This window comes from Sapajus apella, unplaced genomic scaffold (genome assembly GCF_009761245.1).
Source record: "Sapajus apella isolate SASKATOON/1434 unplaced genomic scaffold, GSC_monkey_1.0 scaffold3, whole genome shotgun sequence".
Classification (NCBI taxonomy): domain Eukaryota; kingdom Metazoa; phylum Chordata; class Mammalia; order Primates; family Cebidae; genus Sapajus; species Sapajus apella.
Window position 1 is genome coordinate 13634861 of NW_022436943.1, and position 14124 is coordinate 13648984.

The 14124-nt window shown below is 38.7% G+C and overlaps 1 protein-coding gene across 1 annotated transcript in view; it reads left to right on the top strand.

The window, feature by feature from the left end:
• The window catches only part of CNGB3 (cyclic nucleotide gated channel subunit beta 3), a 165941-nt gene that overhangs the window by 70096 nt on the left and 81721 nt on the right, over positions 1–14124 (top strand). Inside the window, exons 4-6 of the mRNA XM_032249930.1 lie at positions 8453–8607; positions 10406–10555; positions 11443–11651. Of these exons, the coding sequence (XP_032105821.1) occupies positions 8453–8607; positions 10406–10555; positions 11443–11651 (514 nt within the window). The remainder of the gene's footprint in view (positions 1–8452; positions 8608–10405; positions 10556–11442; positions 11652–14124) is intronic.

Here is a 14124-nt window from a genome sequence, read left to right on the forward strand (position 1 = left end):
TTTTTTGTTAATCTACTTCTAATAGGCACTTCCATCATCCTTCATTTCGTGGTTTGAAGGTCAAAAATCATTTAAATTTCACCCACATACCCAGCCACCGGCTTGGATATGTTTGGTTTGGCTCTCAATTCAGTTTCTCTTCCTAGCCTTTTATTTAGAAGAAGAAAAAAAACAGCAGCCATTAATTTGGCACCCAGAGTATCTCTTAAACGTATGCACTGCACTCTCCTTTATTTCAACATCAAACTGAATATTCATTCTCCATTCTTTCTTTATTAGGTGCTGTTAATTCTTTACCTGGAATAAAAATGATGTCTTTCTCTATGCTTTCAGAGAAAGAAGCTGTGTAAATATTTTCCAGTCAAGGAAGTATATTCCTGATAACCATTTACTACCCACTCACTCTTAAAGAAGAATCTACCCAAGAATTTTCCCAGCCAGGTACTGAAACTCCTAATTTCTAGATGGTCAAAAACTGGGATCCTGGCGCTCCGGGGCTCTAACAGCTGACCCCAACCACAAACAGGTCACCAGAGTTTAGGCCTCTGTCTTACAGTCTGAATCCCAACATGCAGAAGCAGGATCTTACTCCACATTTCTGTTTATTAGACCCTGACTTCTCCCTTCCCTAGTCTGATCTCCTTCTGTCGGTGCTTTCTGGTTTCTTTAATGCTCGCATGCCATTTTGCTTTATTGACTCGAACGTTCTTGGTTTCCCTCTTTCTACAAATGTCCTCCATTTGCATTTAGATAATTGAATTGTTTTGAATGGAACCCCTTCCTTCCAAGAGCTCTCCGCACATCTCCATTGGCGTCGTTAGGAAAAAAGTCAATCTCTACATCATGTACATCTGCTTTCATCTCCAGATCTCAGTCACACATCCTCCTACCAAAGCAATGACAAATCGACCTCAGAAACACTGATACTTATTTTGGGGAGTTGAAGTACCTCTACAATCCCCCTATCAAACTGGCCTCTTGCTATCCTCTGCTTCATTCCCAATTTACTCACAGCTGGAGAAGTTGCTGACCTAATTGGTCAGAACCCAAGACGTTCATCCACCACTCTAGTATTTGATGGAATTGCTTCACCGCAAGGCCAGAAAATCAGGACTTCTTTTTCTTTTTCTTTTCTTTTCTTTTTTTTTTTTTTTGAAACAGAGTCCCACTCCATCACCAGGCGCCAGGCTGGAGTGCAGAGGCGGGACCTCAGCTCACTGCAACCTCCGCCTCTCGGGTTCAAGCAATTCTCCTGCCTCAGCCTCCCGAGCAGCTGGGACTACAGGTGCACGCCACCACGCCCAGCTAATTTTTGTATTTTTTTAGTAGAGACAGATTTCACCATGTTGGCCAGGATGGTCTTGATCTCTTGATCTCATGATCTGCCCACCTTGGCCTCCCAAAGTGCTAGGATTACAGGCGTGAGCCAGGGCGCCCGGCCAGGACTTCCTTTTCTCTAGCTATTTCCTTCTGTCATGCAGTAAGTCCATCTGGACATGAATTACTTCTTAGAGGAGGTCCTCACTCAAGATAGGTAGGTGGCTAAGTAGGCCCACAGCCTGACCTGCAGAAATAGCATATTTCTCTTCCACATATGGTTCCAAAATTTAGATTCAGGAAAAGGTCAGCAGATCAACCTTAGCCTCAAGACCTATACTGAATTTCTCAATAAAACTTTTACAAAGATCTATATTCTACACTAAGAAAAATTCTAAATCCTTCATTTGCTTTATCTTTTTAAACATTTTTACCTTTTACATTATATTCCTAGTGTCAGAGGAAGAAGCCACCACTGAATAGCTGACAGAGAAATTGAATTTGCTGCTTTCTTAGCAAGGAAGAGTTGTGCTTGAAAGGTGAAGTCTTCCTGAGCAAAGCAAAGAGATAATCTTATTTAGGGTTTGGCAACATGGAATTCAAAGAAAATTCATTTTCCCTGGGAAATTTTGAGATATTGCTCCATTAGCCTCTAGTGTTCAGTGTTGTCAGTGAGAAATCTGATGCCAACCTAATGTTTTTATAAGGTTGATTTTTTTTCTCATCTCTGGAAGCTTTTAGAATTTTTATTTTTAATTTTAGTGTTCTGAGATTGATGACAGTGTACCAGGTTTGAGTTTTCTCTTATTCATCTCATTCACCGTCGGTGGCCTCTTTGAATCAAGATTGTGCATTTCTTCAGCTCTGCATAATGTTTCTCTACAGTTTTTTTGTTTGTTTGTTTGTTTTTTGAGAAGGAGTTTCACTCTTGTTGCCCAGGCTACAGTGCAATGGCACAATCTCGGCTTACCACAATCTCTGCCTCCCGGGTTCAAGCAACTCTTCTGCCTCAGCCTCAGGAGTAGCTGGGATTACAGGTATGTGCCATTAATGCCTGGCTAATTTTGTGGGTTTTTTTTTTTAGTTAAGATGGGGTTTCTCCATGTTGGTCAGGCAGGTCTCGAACTCCTGACCTCAGGTGGTCTGCCTGCCTTGGCCTCCCAAAGTGCTAGGATTACAGGTAGCCACCTCGACTGGCCTCGACAGTTTCTTTGTCTGATTTGTCTTCTCTTTTTCCTCTATTCTCTCCTTTGGGAATTTATACAGGTGTTATAATTTCTAGATCTATTCTCCATACACCTTTCTCACCTGACGTAACTTCAGTCCTGTCTTACTTCCCTTGCATACTTTTATACCCATTGTCCTGTGCTATACTCTGGAAGAATTCTTCAGCTCACTCATCTTCTCTTCTGCTGTATTCATTCTGCAGTTTAGCTAATCTCATATCTTTTGTTGTTATTTTTGTTTTTTGGATAGTCAAATTTTTTTCTCTTCATGTCTCTTGTCTATTTTCTTTCATATCCCAATCAACATATACTAGATAGCCTTTCTTACCTTAATGAAGATATCAAGCTTTTTTAAAATATCATCAGCTTTGTTAATTCTGTTTCTTTAGATACTGGGTTTTGTTTGTTTGTTTGTTTTCTTCAGTGTTTCTCACAGTATTGATTTTGTGCAATTGCTTGGTAATTTTGGGTTTGTGTGATCATCTTTGTACTTAAAATTACTCCTATAACTTGTGTAGAACTGTAGTGGACACAGAGAAAACAGTAGATTTACCTTGGGGGTGGAAGCATTTTATCAGTGTTTTTAAGAATTATTAGCACATGGTGATAATAAAAATCAAACCAACTTTTAGTTGTTTTAGGAGTTCTTTTAAACTTCCTAAAGACAATGCCCCCATTTACTGCCTACACCTGGGGAAGATTAGCCCCACCAACCTCCTCTCACCCCACCTCCCCTACTCACCCCATAACTTAGTATGCCATTGCTGTAGATGATGTCAGTTAACCGTATTTTTTTCTACACTGTGAGTGAAAACCACTGTCAAGAGTAGCATAACACTAGTTCATCATCTGGGCATAGAATATCCCATTCCTTTTGATTGTTGCCATCCTCTTAAGATATAGCTCCGCTTCTCTAGTCCAAATCCCCTCTTACTGCCTCAAGGAAATGCTGCTTCTGTTCTTATCAACTGAATGCAGGTTTGGTCAAAAGGAGAACAACCGACTTCACTACTCTGAATGCAGTTGGTGTGGAATCACCCCAATGGTTGACCATGGTCCTTTTGGCCCCTTGTATTCAATTCCTCCAAGAGTAGAACTCTCCCAGAACCCTCTCACTTTGCAAAAAAAAAATCTCCTGTGACTGTTTTAGATGACAGATTTTTTTTTTCATTAACATCAACACTGTTCTGAGTACTTTACAATTTGTGAGCATTAAATGAGCTAACAGATGAACCAATATGCTTTCTATCTTTCAGAAATGTCTCAAATTTTCTGGCTTACACTTGGCAATGCCTTGCTTTCCAGCATTGTAGATTTTTCACATTTTTCTGTCATATCAAGTTTTATGGCATTTGGCCTAATATCTTGATCTAATTTTTCATCTGCTTCTTAAAATAGATTTATCCCTTTTTTCTTGATATATATGTATTCTGGGTTAGTCTGCTTGATCTTCCATAATGAAATATCACAGACTGAAATATCACAGGTTTAAACAACAGAAATGTATTTTCTCACTGTTCTGGAGGCTAGGAGTCTGAGATCAAGGTGCTGTCAGGTTCAGTTCTGGCGAGTCCACATCTCTTCCTTGTAGATGGTTAGTAGATGGCTGCCTTCTTGCTGTATTTTCACATGGACTTTCTGCTGTGCATGAGATGAAAGAAAGTGCTGTTTGGTGTCGCTTCCTTTTCTTATAAGGACACCAATCCTGGCCAGGCATGGTGGCTCACGGCCGTAATCCCAGCACTTTGGGTGGCCGAGGTGGGCTGATCACCTGAGATCAGGAGTTCAAGACCAGCCTGGCCAACAGGAATTTAGTAGAAACTCCATCTCTACTAAAAACACAAAAATTAGCCAGGCGTGGTGGTGCCTGCCTGTAGTCCCAGCTACTCGGGAGGCTGAGGCAGAAGATTTCCTCGAACCCAGGAGGCAGAGGTTGCAGTGAGCCAAGATCGTGCCACTGCACTCCAGCCTGGGTGGCAGAGCAAGACTCCAGCTCAAAAAAAAAAAAAAAAAAGGAAAAAGAAAAAAAGAGGGGGACACCAATCCTATCAGATTAGGGCCTTATCCTTATAACTTCATTTAACCTTAATTACCACCCTATCGGTTGTATCTCCAAATTCAATCACATTAGGGGTTAGGACTACAACATATGAATTTGGGGGAAACAAAATTTAGTTCACAACACATTCTAATGAAATAAGTTTTAAATAAAGAAAACATCAATAAACAAACTAATAAGTAAGAACAAATGTAAGAGTGTGTGCAAAATGAGAGAAATGTTAAGTAAAAATCTTTAAAGTGAATACAGAGTATGATGACCTTTCCTGGTACAAATTAAGTGCACAATAAATATTAGTTGAATAAATGAATGAGATGTTCAAAACAACTTCATAACTTCCCCAAGACACCAATTTTCAGGAACATTGAGTCAAACATTCTTTGGCCCTTTCAGGCTGCTACTCTACGGAGAAAAAAATGGTAAAATCACAGTCACTCTACTTGTTATTCCCTACTCGTAAAAGAATATCTAAAGCCATTGGGGAATTTTAAGTGCTTCCTGAAATGAAATGTATTAGTATTATGACTATGTTTATGCCGATATGTTTATTCATCCTTTTTTCAATTGCATTTAGAGTTGGGAAGCACTGCCATTGGTTGTGTGTTGCTTTTTGTGTAAATAGGCATGTATGTGTACATATGGGTGTATAATATAATTTCACAACTTACGGAATATTTTTTGTTACTTTAGGCTTAAAATAGTTACCTAACTTTTAACAGGATTAGGTACCATTACATTTTTGGGCCAATCGAATATGATTCACTAGTAACAAAAATAAAGAACAGAGACACATCTCTAGCACTTCCAGATTAACAAAAAGAAATGCTCTAGAGAGTAGGCTATTAACAGAGAGTGTGGAAACAAGAGTTGGTACCATAAATTCCTTGCAGCATATTCTATACAGATCATGAATAAGTCAGGTTAGGAAATTGTGCATCATAACATCCATATGTACATTGCCATATGTAAAAACTGATGTGTACAAACAATACCATAATGAGCAAGTGAAATGTGGTAAACAACTCAAAATCTTAACAGCATTTAGGGGTGAATGTGAAAAGGGAGTGAAGTGAGACTTGGTTGAGTTATATCTATACTTTTTCAAATTTGCCTAAAATGTATAGGCTTTATGGTAGGCTGTCACATACTTTAGCAACAATCATAATTTTGTGCTATTTGCACTCAAAGGTATTCCCCCAAAAATATTCATGTACTTAAAGTGGGATTTTTTTTTAGATGTTACTTTTGAGGGCAGCTCTCTGAATTTATTATTAATTATTGCCTAAACATGGGAAAAGAAAAAGGGCCTGCTCCTTTCTCCCCTAAAAACCTCCCAAATTAGAATATAATGCTCTTTGCCTAATTCCTATCTGTTATTCAACAAGATAGAAAAAGGAGGTTTAAAGAAACTTGAACCAACTGGGATTTTTGAGAAATTAGTTAAGTTGCTGAAAAATGAATTAATTCTTAATTAAGAATTAAAAGAAATCTAACGAAGTTTGCAAACAAAAATAATGAATAGAAATTCAAAATACTATTTAGAAAGCAAACAGATTTTATATACCTGTTTTACAAAATACTGGTTAAGAAAAATGGGGAGAAAATGACAGCATTTGCTGGCATTACACATCTCTCTAACCAGTGTTCTTAAAGATGACCAGTGAACTCTTACTTGCCCATATCCTGCAGCCCCTACCTACTCACTTTGTGTGCAGCATGAGATGCCACTGGCCTCCTTTTTCAAATTCTTACCTTCCCTGATTTTTGTGACATTTTTCTCTTTTAGATCTATCTCTCTAATTGCTACTTCTCCATTCCTTTTAAAATATGCTGTAAATGTCAGTAAATTCCAAGGTTGTGACTTCCCAATCTTTTCTTGTTCAGTGCAGGCTTTTACTGGTAATCTCATCCACTATATCACTCACCATATCCTCTCAACAGGGGATTTCGACCTAGTTCAATATCTACCGCTCAGTCCTCCCTTCCAATTTCCAGACCCAATTCTCAACTGCTTTCTCTACCAAACGATTGAAAGAGATCTTGATTCTTAATTTACAACTAAAGTTTAACATTTACTAAACTGAATATATTAATATTTCTCTTACAATGTATGCTTCCATATGAGTTGCCCATATGGTATCATAATTATCTGTTTTGCTAACTCCATTAGTTTCCTAGGACTGCCATAACAAATTACCACAAACTGTGTGACTTAAAACAACAGGTATTTATTTTCTCACAGTTCTGGAGCCCAGAAGCCTGACTTCAAGGTTGGTCCTTCTGAAAGAGCTGAGGAAGAATGTATTCCATGCTCTCTCTCTCTCCTAGGTCACCAGCAATCCTTTGTGATAGTCTTAGAATCTATAAACAGTTATAGATGTGATATATTTGTGGGCCATGTAGGAAAGAGGTTCATGAAGAGAGGCTCATACTCATACTAAGGTTGTCTTAAGTGGAATCTACAAGTTACCCAGATCCACCGTGAACCTCATGGGCTATCACTTGGAGGTGAGATGAGAAGGGCGGAAATGAGAATGAATGGAGCCTATGTGGGCCCATTAGACCCCATGTCAGACATTGGAAGGAAGATAAAGTGTGAGAGCTCTGAGGGAAATCTGTGAGGAAACTCAGGTCTTGATGAAGTATCCTAATGTCTACTCTACACTCCATGCTCATTTTTTTGTATATTTTCTCAAAAAGGAAGTTCATTGGCTGGGGATGGGGGCTAATGCCTGTAATTCCAGGACTTTGGGAGTCCAAGGCAGGTGGATCACCTGAGGTCAGCAGTTTAAGACCAGCCTGACCAATATGGTGAAACCCTGTCTCTACTAAAAATACAAAGTTAGCTGGTGTGGTGGTACATACCTGTAGTTCATTGAAGCACAGCAGCTACATTATTTTTCTATTGCTGCATAACAAATTACCACAAACTTAAGTAATTTAATATAATAAATAAAAGTTAAAGATAAAACAAATAAATAAATAAATAAATAAAACCACCCAGTTATTAGCAAATGGGTCCAAATCAGAAGTCTGGGTATGCTCAGCTGGGTTCTCGGCTTTGGGTCTCACAAGGCTGAAATCAAGGTGTTGACCAGGCCAGACTAGGCTCTCATTGGGAGGTTCTGGTTAAGAATTTACTTCCAAGCTCATTCAGGTTATTGGCAAAGTCAGTTCCTTGCAGTTGTACCTTTGAAGTCCCTGTTTTCTCGTGAACAGATAGCCAGGAATCACTCTCAGCCCCCTAGAGCCCTCATGCAATTCTAACCAAGTGACCCTCTTCTTCACGATCAGCCATGGAGGATTTCTCTCAAGTAAAATCTCCCTTGTGCCTCAAATCTCTGCCTTCATGCTGTGTCAGTAGCTGGAGAAACTCTACTTTAAAAGGCCTGGTATTAGATCAGGCCCACCTATGTAATCTCCTTATCTACTGTGCCTTATAACATGGACTATTGATGGGATTAAAACCACCATATTTATTGTCCCTGGGATTATGCAGGCACATATACCAAGGATCAGGGAATCTTGGGGCCATCTTAGGCATCTGCCTGCACCCCCAACTGTAGCTTTACTTGTTCTAGTGATACAATGTAATGACAGAATCACCATCATCAAGATCCAATACGGTCAAGAGTGACCACTTGCTATTTGTGGATTCTAATTTTTATAATAACAAATCTGTGTTCAACCAGCACTATTTTCAGTAAACCTAATGTTTGAATTGTACTATTCAATTGCAAAAAGGGGCAGTTAATAATCTTGAATATATAAGTAAGGTGAAAAGACTTAATCCTTCACTGTATCTATCTCTTCGTGGGCCCATCGCTATTGCCATTTTTTTCTCATTTAGCCCACAAAACAAACCGCCTGAACCTCCTGTTATAAATGAGTATGCTGATGCTCAACTACACAACCTAGTGAAAAGAATGCGTCAAAGAACAGCCATCTACAAGAGAAAGTTGATAGAGGGAGATCTCTCCTCACCCGAAGCCAGCCCAAAACCTGGTAAGCATTGTTCTCTTCATGTACTGGGAAGAAGGAAGTGATGAGGGGACCTGTGTTTTGCAGATGTTTCAGTTTGGATCTCCCAAAAGCACATCCTGTGAAATTGATTTATGTACAGTTTATTTTGAGAGTTATCCAGGAAGGTGAGAGTGGTGAGACAGAGAAGAAAGTCAAGACAGTACAGATGGGTAAATAAGAGGACCACTGGTCAGGGGTCTGTGGCTCACACCTATAATCCCAGCATTTTGGGAGTCCAAGACAGGAGGATAGCTTGAGCCTAGAAGTTTGAAAGCAGCCTGGGCAACACAGTGAGACCCGACCTCTTAAATTTATTTAAAAACTTTAAAAAAAGAAAAAAAGTAAGAGGATCACTGCTGTGCCATTGGGGCTTTATACAGCTGAAAAACTGTGGATCATACTTGAGAATTATCTGAATGGAAGAGGAGGAAACTGACTGGTGCTGGGGCTTGATACTGTTACCTCCCCAGCACTTTAAGTAAACCTGCAGGAGAAAATCCTCCAAAAGATGCAGGAAACTCTGCCACAGGTGACCTCAAGGCTTAGTACATATGTGTAGGTCACAAACAGTATCTTCTATAGCAAATTTTATTGTAAATATTTAAAATACCCATATTATGCAAAGGACGTATTATAAAAATACAGGAATATTACCTGGGTATCCGACAGATCAAAGGACATCAACACACTAATCACATAAGGGGAGAGACTGTTATCAACCTCCCTAATAATTACAAAAATGTGTTTATGAAAAAATAATCAATATGATAACATGGAGCACAGCAGTAATATATACTATGATTACATCTGTGTAAAATATTTTTATATGTACAGAAAAATAATAGATCAAAGCTTGGTTGTTTAACGTATAAATGCAAATCAAGTTGATAATTACAGGGGATTGAATTGAGCTTCCTTATAGTTCTATATAAGAGAATGTGGGTTTTCAAAATACACTGTGTATTGTGTAACAATTCCTTTTTAAACAGAAGAAGCTAAAAGAAATCATAGTAATTATAGTCTGGTAAAGATATATTGAAAAGAATATTGTTTGTGATCTGTGTGATGGTAAAGAAGCAGCAAACAAAAACCTGTGAATTGATGTACATTTGCAGTGTTTCTGATCTCTGACTTCATTTATGCTCCAAAGTATGTAAAAATCAAGCTTGTATTTAAAATATTCTATTTGTAACACCTTTGTGACACTTTATTAGTGAGCTTTAAATCTGTTACATATTTCCAAATTCCAGTGTTTTCATTACCTGTATACTTCCATAAATGTTACTATTTTATTCTGTTATCATATACTTTAAGATATGCAATATTTTAAGATGATTTTTTATACACACACATACACAGAGTGAAATAAATGTCATTACTTTAAATGTCATGAAGGTTTTGCTTCATCTGTCTGTATCAAAAAAGGAAGATTCATGAATGTTCTGACTTTAAGGAATTCAAGTTTTCATATGTATACTTTAAGTTCTGGGACACATGTGCAGAACATGCAAGTTTGCTACATAGGTATACATGTGCCATGGTGGTTTGCTGCACCCATCAACCCATCATCTGTGTTAGGTATTTGTCCTAATGCTGTCCCTTCTCTTGTCTCCCACCCCGACAGGTTGCAGTGTGTGATGTTCCCCTCCCTGTGCTCATATGTTCTCATTGTTCAGCTCCCACTTATGAGTGAGATCATGTGGTGTTTAAGAAAGTTAAGTTTTTAACTAAGCTAACTCAACCTCTTTAAATGTTTCATCTTTTTTTTTTTCCTATGAAGCAAAGCCTACAGCTGTACCACCAGTAAAAGAAAGTGATAAGCCAACAGAAGAACATTACTACAGGCTGTTATGTTTCAAAGTCAAGAAAATGCCTTTAACAGAGTACTTAAAGCAGCTTAAACTTCCAGAAAGTATAGATTCATACACAGGTATTATCAAAGGGTGAACTATCAGAGTGGGAGGGCTGATTATCACCAAGAAACCCTGTGACTCAAAGTCACAGATAGCTTCTATTTTCCTTACCTCATATTCTCGATCTAACTAGAAAGGAGAATTGAAATTATATAACATGCAAAGGATCATTCGCTCATCTTTAGTGAAGACAAGAAATACAATATTCCTGCCTATATTTAAAAAGCAGTCCAGATCCTGTCCCGTTCCTGATTACCTTTGAAATTAAGACCCCAAAGTACGTTACAATATGTACACTGACATTCACACACATTATAATGAAGTGTCAGTCTTCTTCCATGGTTTCACAATTGTCGATTCTTCTAATGGAACAAAGCTTTCCCTGCGGCCTCCCATAGGCTGAGAAGGGCTATGCATGAAGGGACATGGGCTACGTTAATGGGCTGATCCTGTGCCCTCCCATTCAGTGTCATACCCCTTCTGGTAGAAGGCGGTCTTTCTGCCATCTGCTCCGGGCGATCAATCCTGCAACTTAACTGCTAATGAACTAAAGATCTGTGGCTGCAGTGATGCCTGTGTGAAGTCCTTCTGACTTTTCTTGAAATTCCTCTTTCCTGATCCAAATAACGCAGTTGCCTGTGGGGACAGACTCAGAGCAGCCACTTCTCCAGGAGACTGGAAGGAAACTGTCCACTTTTGGAAGAACTGATAAGAACATTTAACATCTCTTTTAAAGCCCGGGGCCTCATGCTCCAGAGACAGAATCGTGTTGAATGTTTAATAGATCCTCCTGTGGCAAATCACTCTCTAGAGGGTAGTGCCCCAAGCTCACCAAACTAAGCCAGAGAATTCTTTTTGTGTTTGCTCTATGACATTTGGATTGCCCCACTTGCTGTTTTTCCAGATCGACTCTATCTCCTGTGGCTCTTGCTTGTCACCCTTGCCTATAACTGGAACTGCTGGTTTATACCACTGCGCCTCGTCTTCCCATATCAAACTCCGGACAACATACACTACTGGCTTATTGTGGACATCATATGTGACATCATCTACCTTTATGATATACTATTAATCCAGCCCAGAATCCAGTTTATAAGAGGAGGAGACATAATAGTAAGTGGGGCTCGGGAAAGGTAGAAACTGAAAAATGAATAACATCTAATTGGGTTACAAAAAATAAATTAACAGCATTGTTTTATTTAATGTTTGACTGGCTATCTGCATGGATAACTGCAAGAAATCATGAGCAATAATAATAATAAAACAATGACAAAACAGCCATTGAGTGTTCACAATGTGCTGGAGAACATGCACCTCCCTGTGTCTTACCTTCCTCATCTTTAAAGTGAAAATAACAAAAACACCTTCATAATGTTAGATTAAATAAATTGAGGCCCGTGCAGTGCCTAGACTGTGTCTGGTGCATAGTGAATGAGTATTAAATGTCAGCTATTATTATTGTTTTAGTTAATTTATTTATAATATCTCACTTAATCCTTTCAATGACACTATGAAAAAGATGTCATTAGCCCCATTTACAAATGAGGGAACCCAGGTTTAGAGAGGGAGGTTATTTGCTTAAAGGACAAAGCTAGATTGTAGTGGAGCCAGGATTCTAACCCAGGCCTTGCCTCTATAATCACACAGGTTCATTTTAGCAAGTCTTTCAGAATTTGACAATATTTGAACATACAAAGAGAGTGCCAAATCTGAAATGTTGAAACTATACATGTATTTTACCTAATTTTTTTTGAGACAGAGTTTCACTCTTGTTGCCCAGGCTAGAGTACAATGGCACAATCTTGGCTCTCTGCAACCTCTGCCTCTCAGGTTCAAGCAATTCTCCTACCTCAGGTTCCCAAGTAATTGGGATTACAGGCATGCACCACCATGTCTCACTAATTTTTTGTATTTTTAGTAGAGATGGGGTTTCACCATGTTGGCCAGGCTGGTCTCGAACATCTGACCTCAGGTGATCCACCCATCTCAGCCTCCCAAAGTGCTCGGATTACACACATGTAGCCACCACACTCTGCCAGAACTAAATGTTTTTTAAATGTATCAATTGTCAGTACTAAAAGAAGAAACCATTTAACATATAGCATATATTCCTCTGGTAATCAAGCCTCAAACAGTCTGTGAAGTAGTTGTTTTCTATCACATTACAGTCTACTATTCACCTCAATATTTTTTAAAGTAAGATAGGTATTATTTCACTCCTTAGAACCTACTCAACCTTCTTAGCAGATAGCCGAGTGTTGTGAGAAAGTACTAGGCTGTAAGACTTTAGGACACAGACTGTGCCTTGTTTATCACTTTTAGTTGGAACTGAGTGCAGTGCCTGCATATAGCAGAGTAATTAAGCACAGGGTTTTAGGCCTGGACACTTTGGGAAAGCCTAACTTAAAAAGCAAAGCTTTCATGACCCTTTTTTTTTTTTTCAATTTTTTTTTTTTTTCAGATTCAGGGGATACACATATAGGTTTGTTACCTGGTTATCTTGGGTGATGCTGAGGTTTGACCCAGGTACTGGACACAGTACCCAATAATTAGTTTTTCAACCCTTTCCCACTTCCTCGTTGCCTTACTTTTCCCCCTAGTAATCCCCAGTTTCTATTGTTCTGATCTTTATGTCCATAAATACCCAATATCTCACTTATAAGTGAAAACATGCTATATTTGTTTTTCTGTTCCTGCATTAATTTGCTTAGGATAAGGGCCTCCAGCTGCATCCATGTGCTTGCAAAGGACATGATCTCATTCCATGCCACATTTTCCTTATTCAGTCCACCATTGATAGGTACCTAGAATGATTTCATGTCTTTGCAAATGTGAATAATGCCGCAATGGACATGCAGATACATGTGTCTTTTTGCTACAAAGATTTGTCTTCTTTTGGATATGTACCTAGTAATGGGATTGCTGGGTCAAATGGTAGTTCTGTTTTAAGGTTTTTGAGAAATCTCCAAGTTGTTTTCCACAGTGGCTGAACTAGTTCACGCTCCCACCAACACTTTTAAGTGCTCCCTTTTCTCTGCAGCCTTTCCCAGCATCAGCTGTTATTTTGACATTTTAGAATAGCCATTCTGACTTGTATGAGTTTTGATATGCATTTCTCTGGTGATTAGTGATGTGGAGGATTTTTTCACTTGTTTTGTGGCTGTTGTATGGTCATGACCATTTTAATCAATGTAGATTCACCACACAGTCCAATATGGTGACCACTAGGCAAATACATCTATTCAAATTTAAAGTTGAATTAATTACAATTAAATAACATTAAAAATTTAGGTTTCTCAGCCACATTGTTCATATCTCCAGCACTCAACACCCATGTGTCTAGTGGACAGCACAGAAGATTTCCACCATTGCAAAATATACTATTATTCAATGTGGTGAGAGAATGAGAGAGCAACGAGCCATCCATATCTCCATCAATACAGCCAAGCCACAGAGAGGTAGCCACACCCCTCACAGATACGAGCAAATCACAAGTACATAGAACGCCTCCACTGGTGTTTTGTTTTTTAATGAATATGGCATGTATGGGTCTATCTTCTTTTTATTCTTTAATTTCCAAATTTAT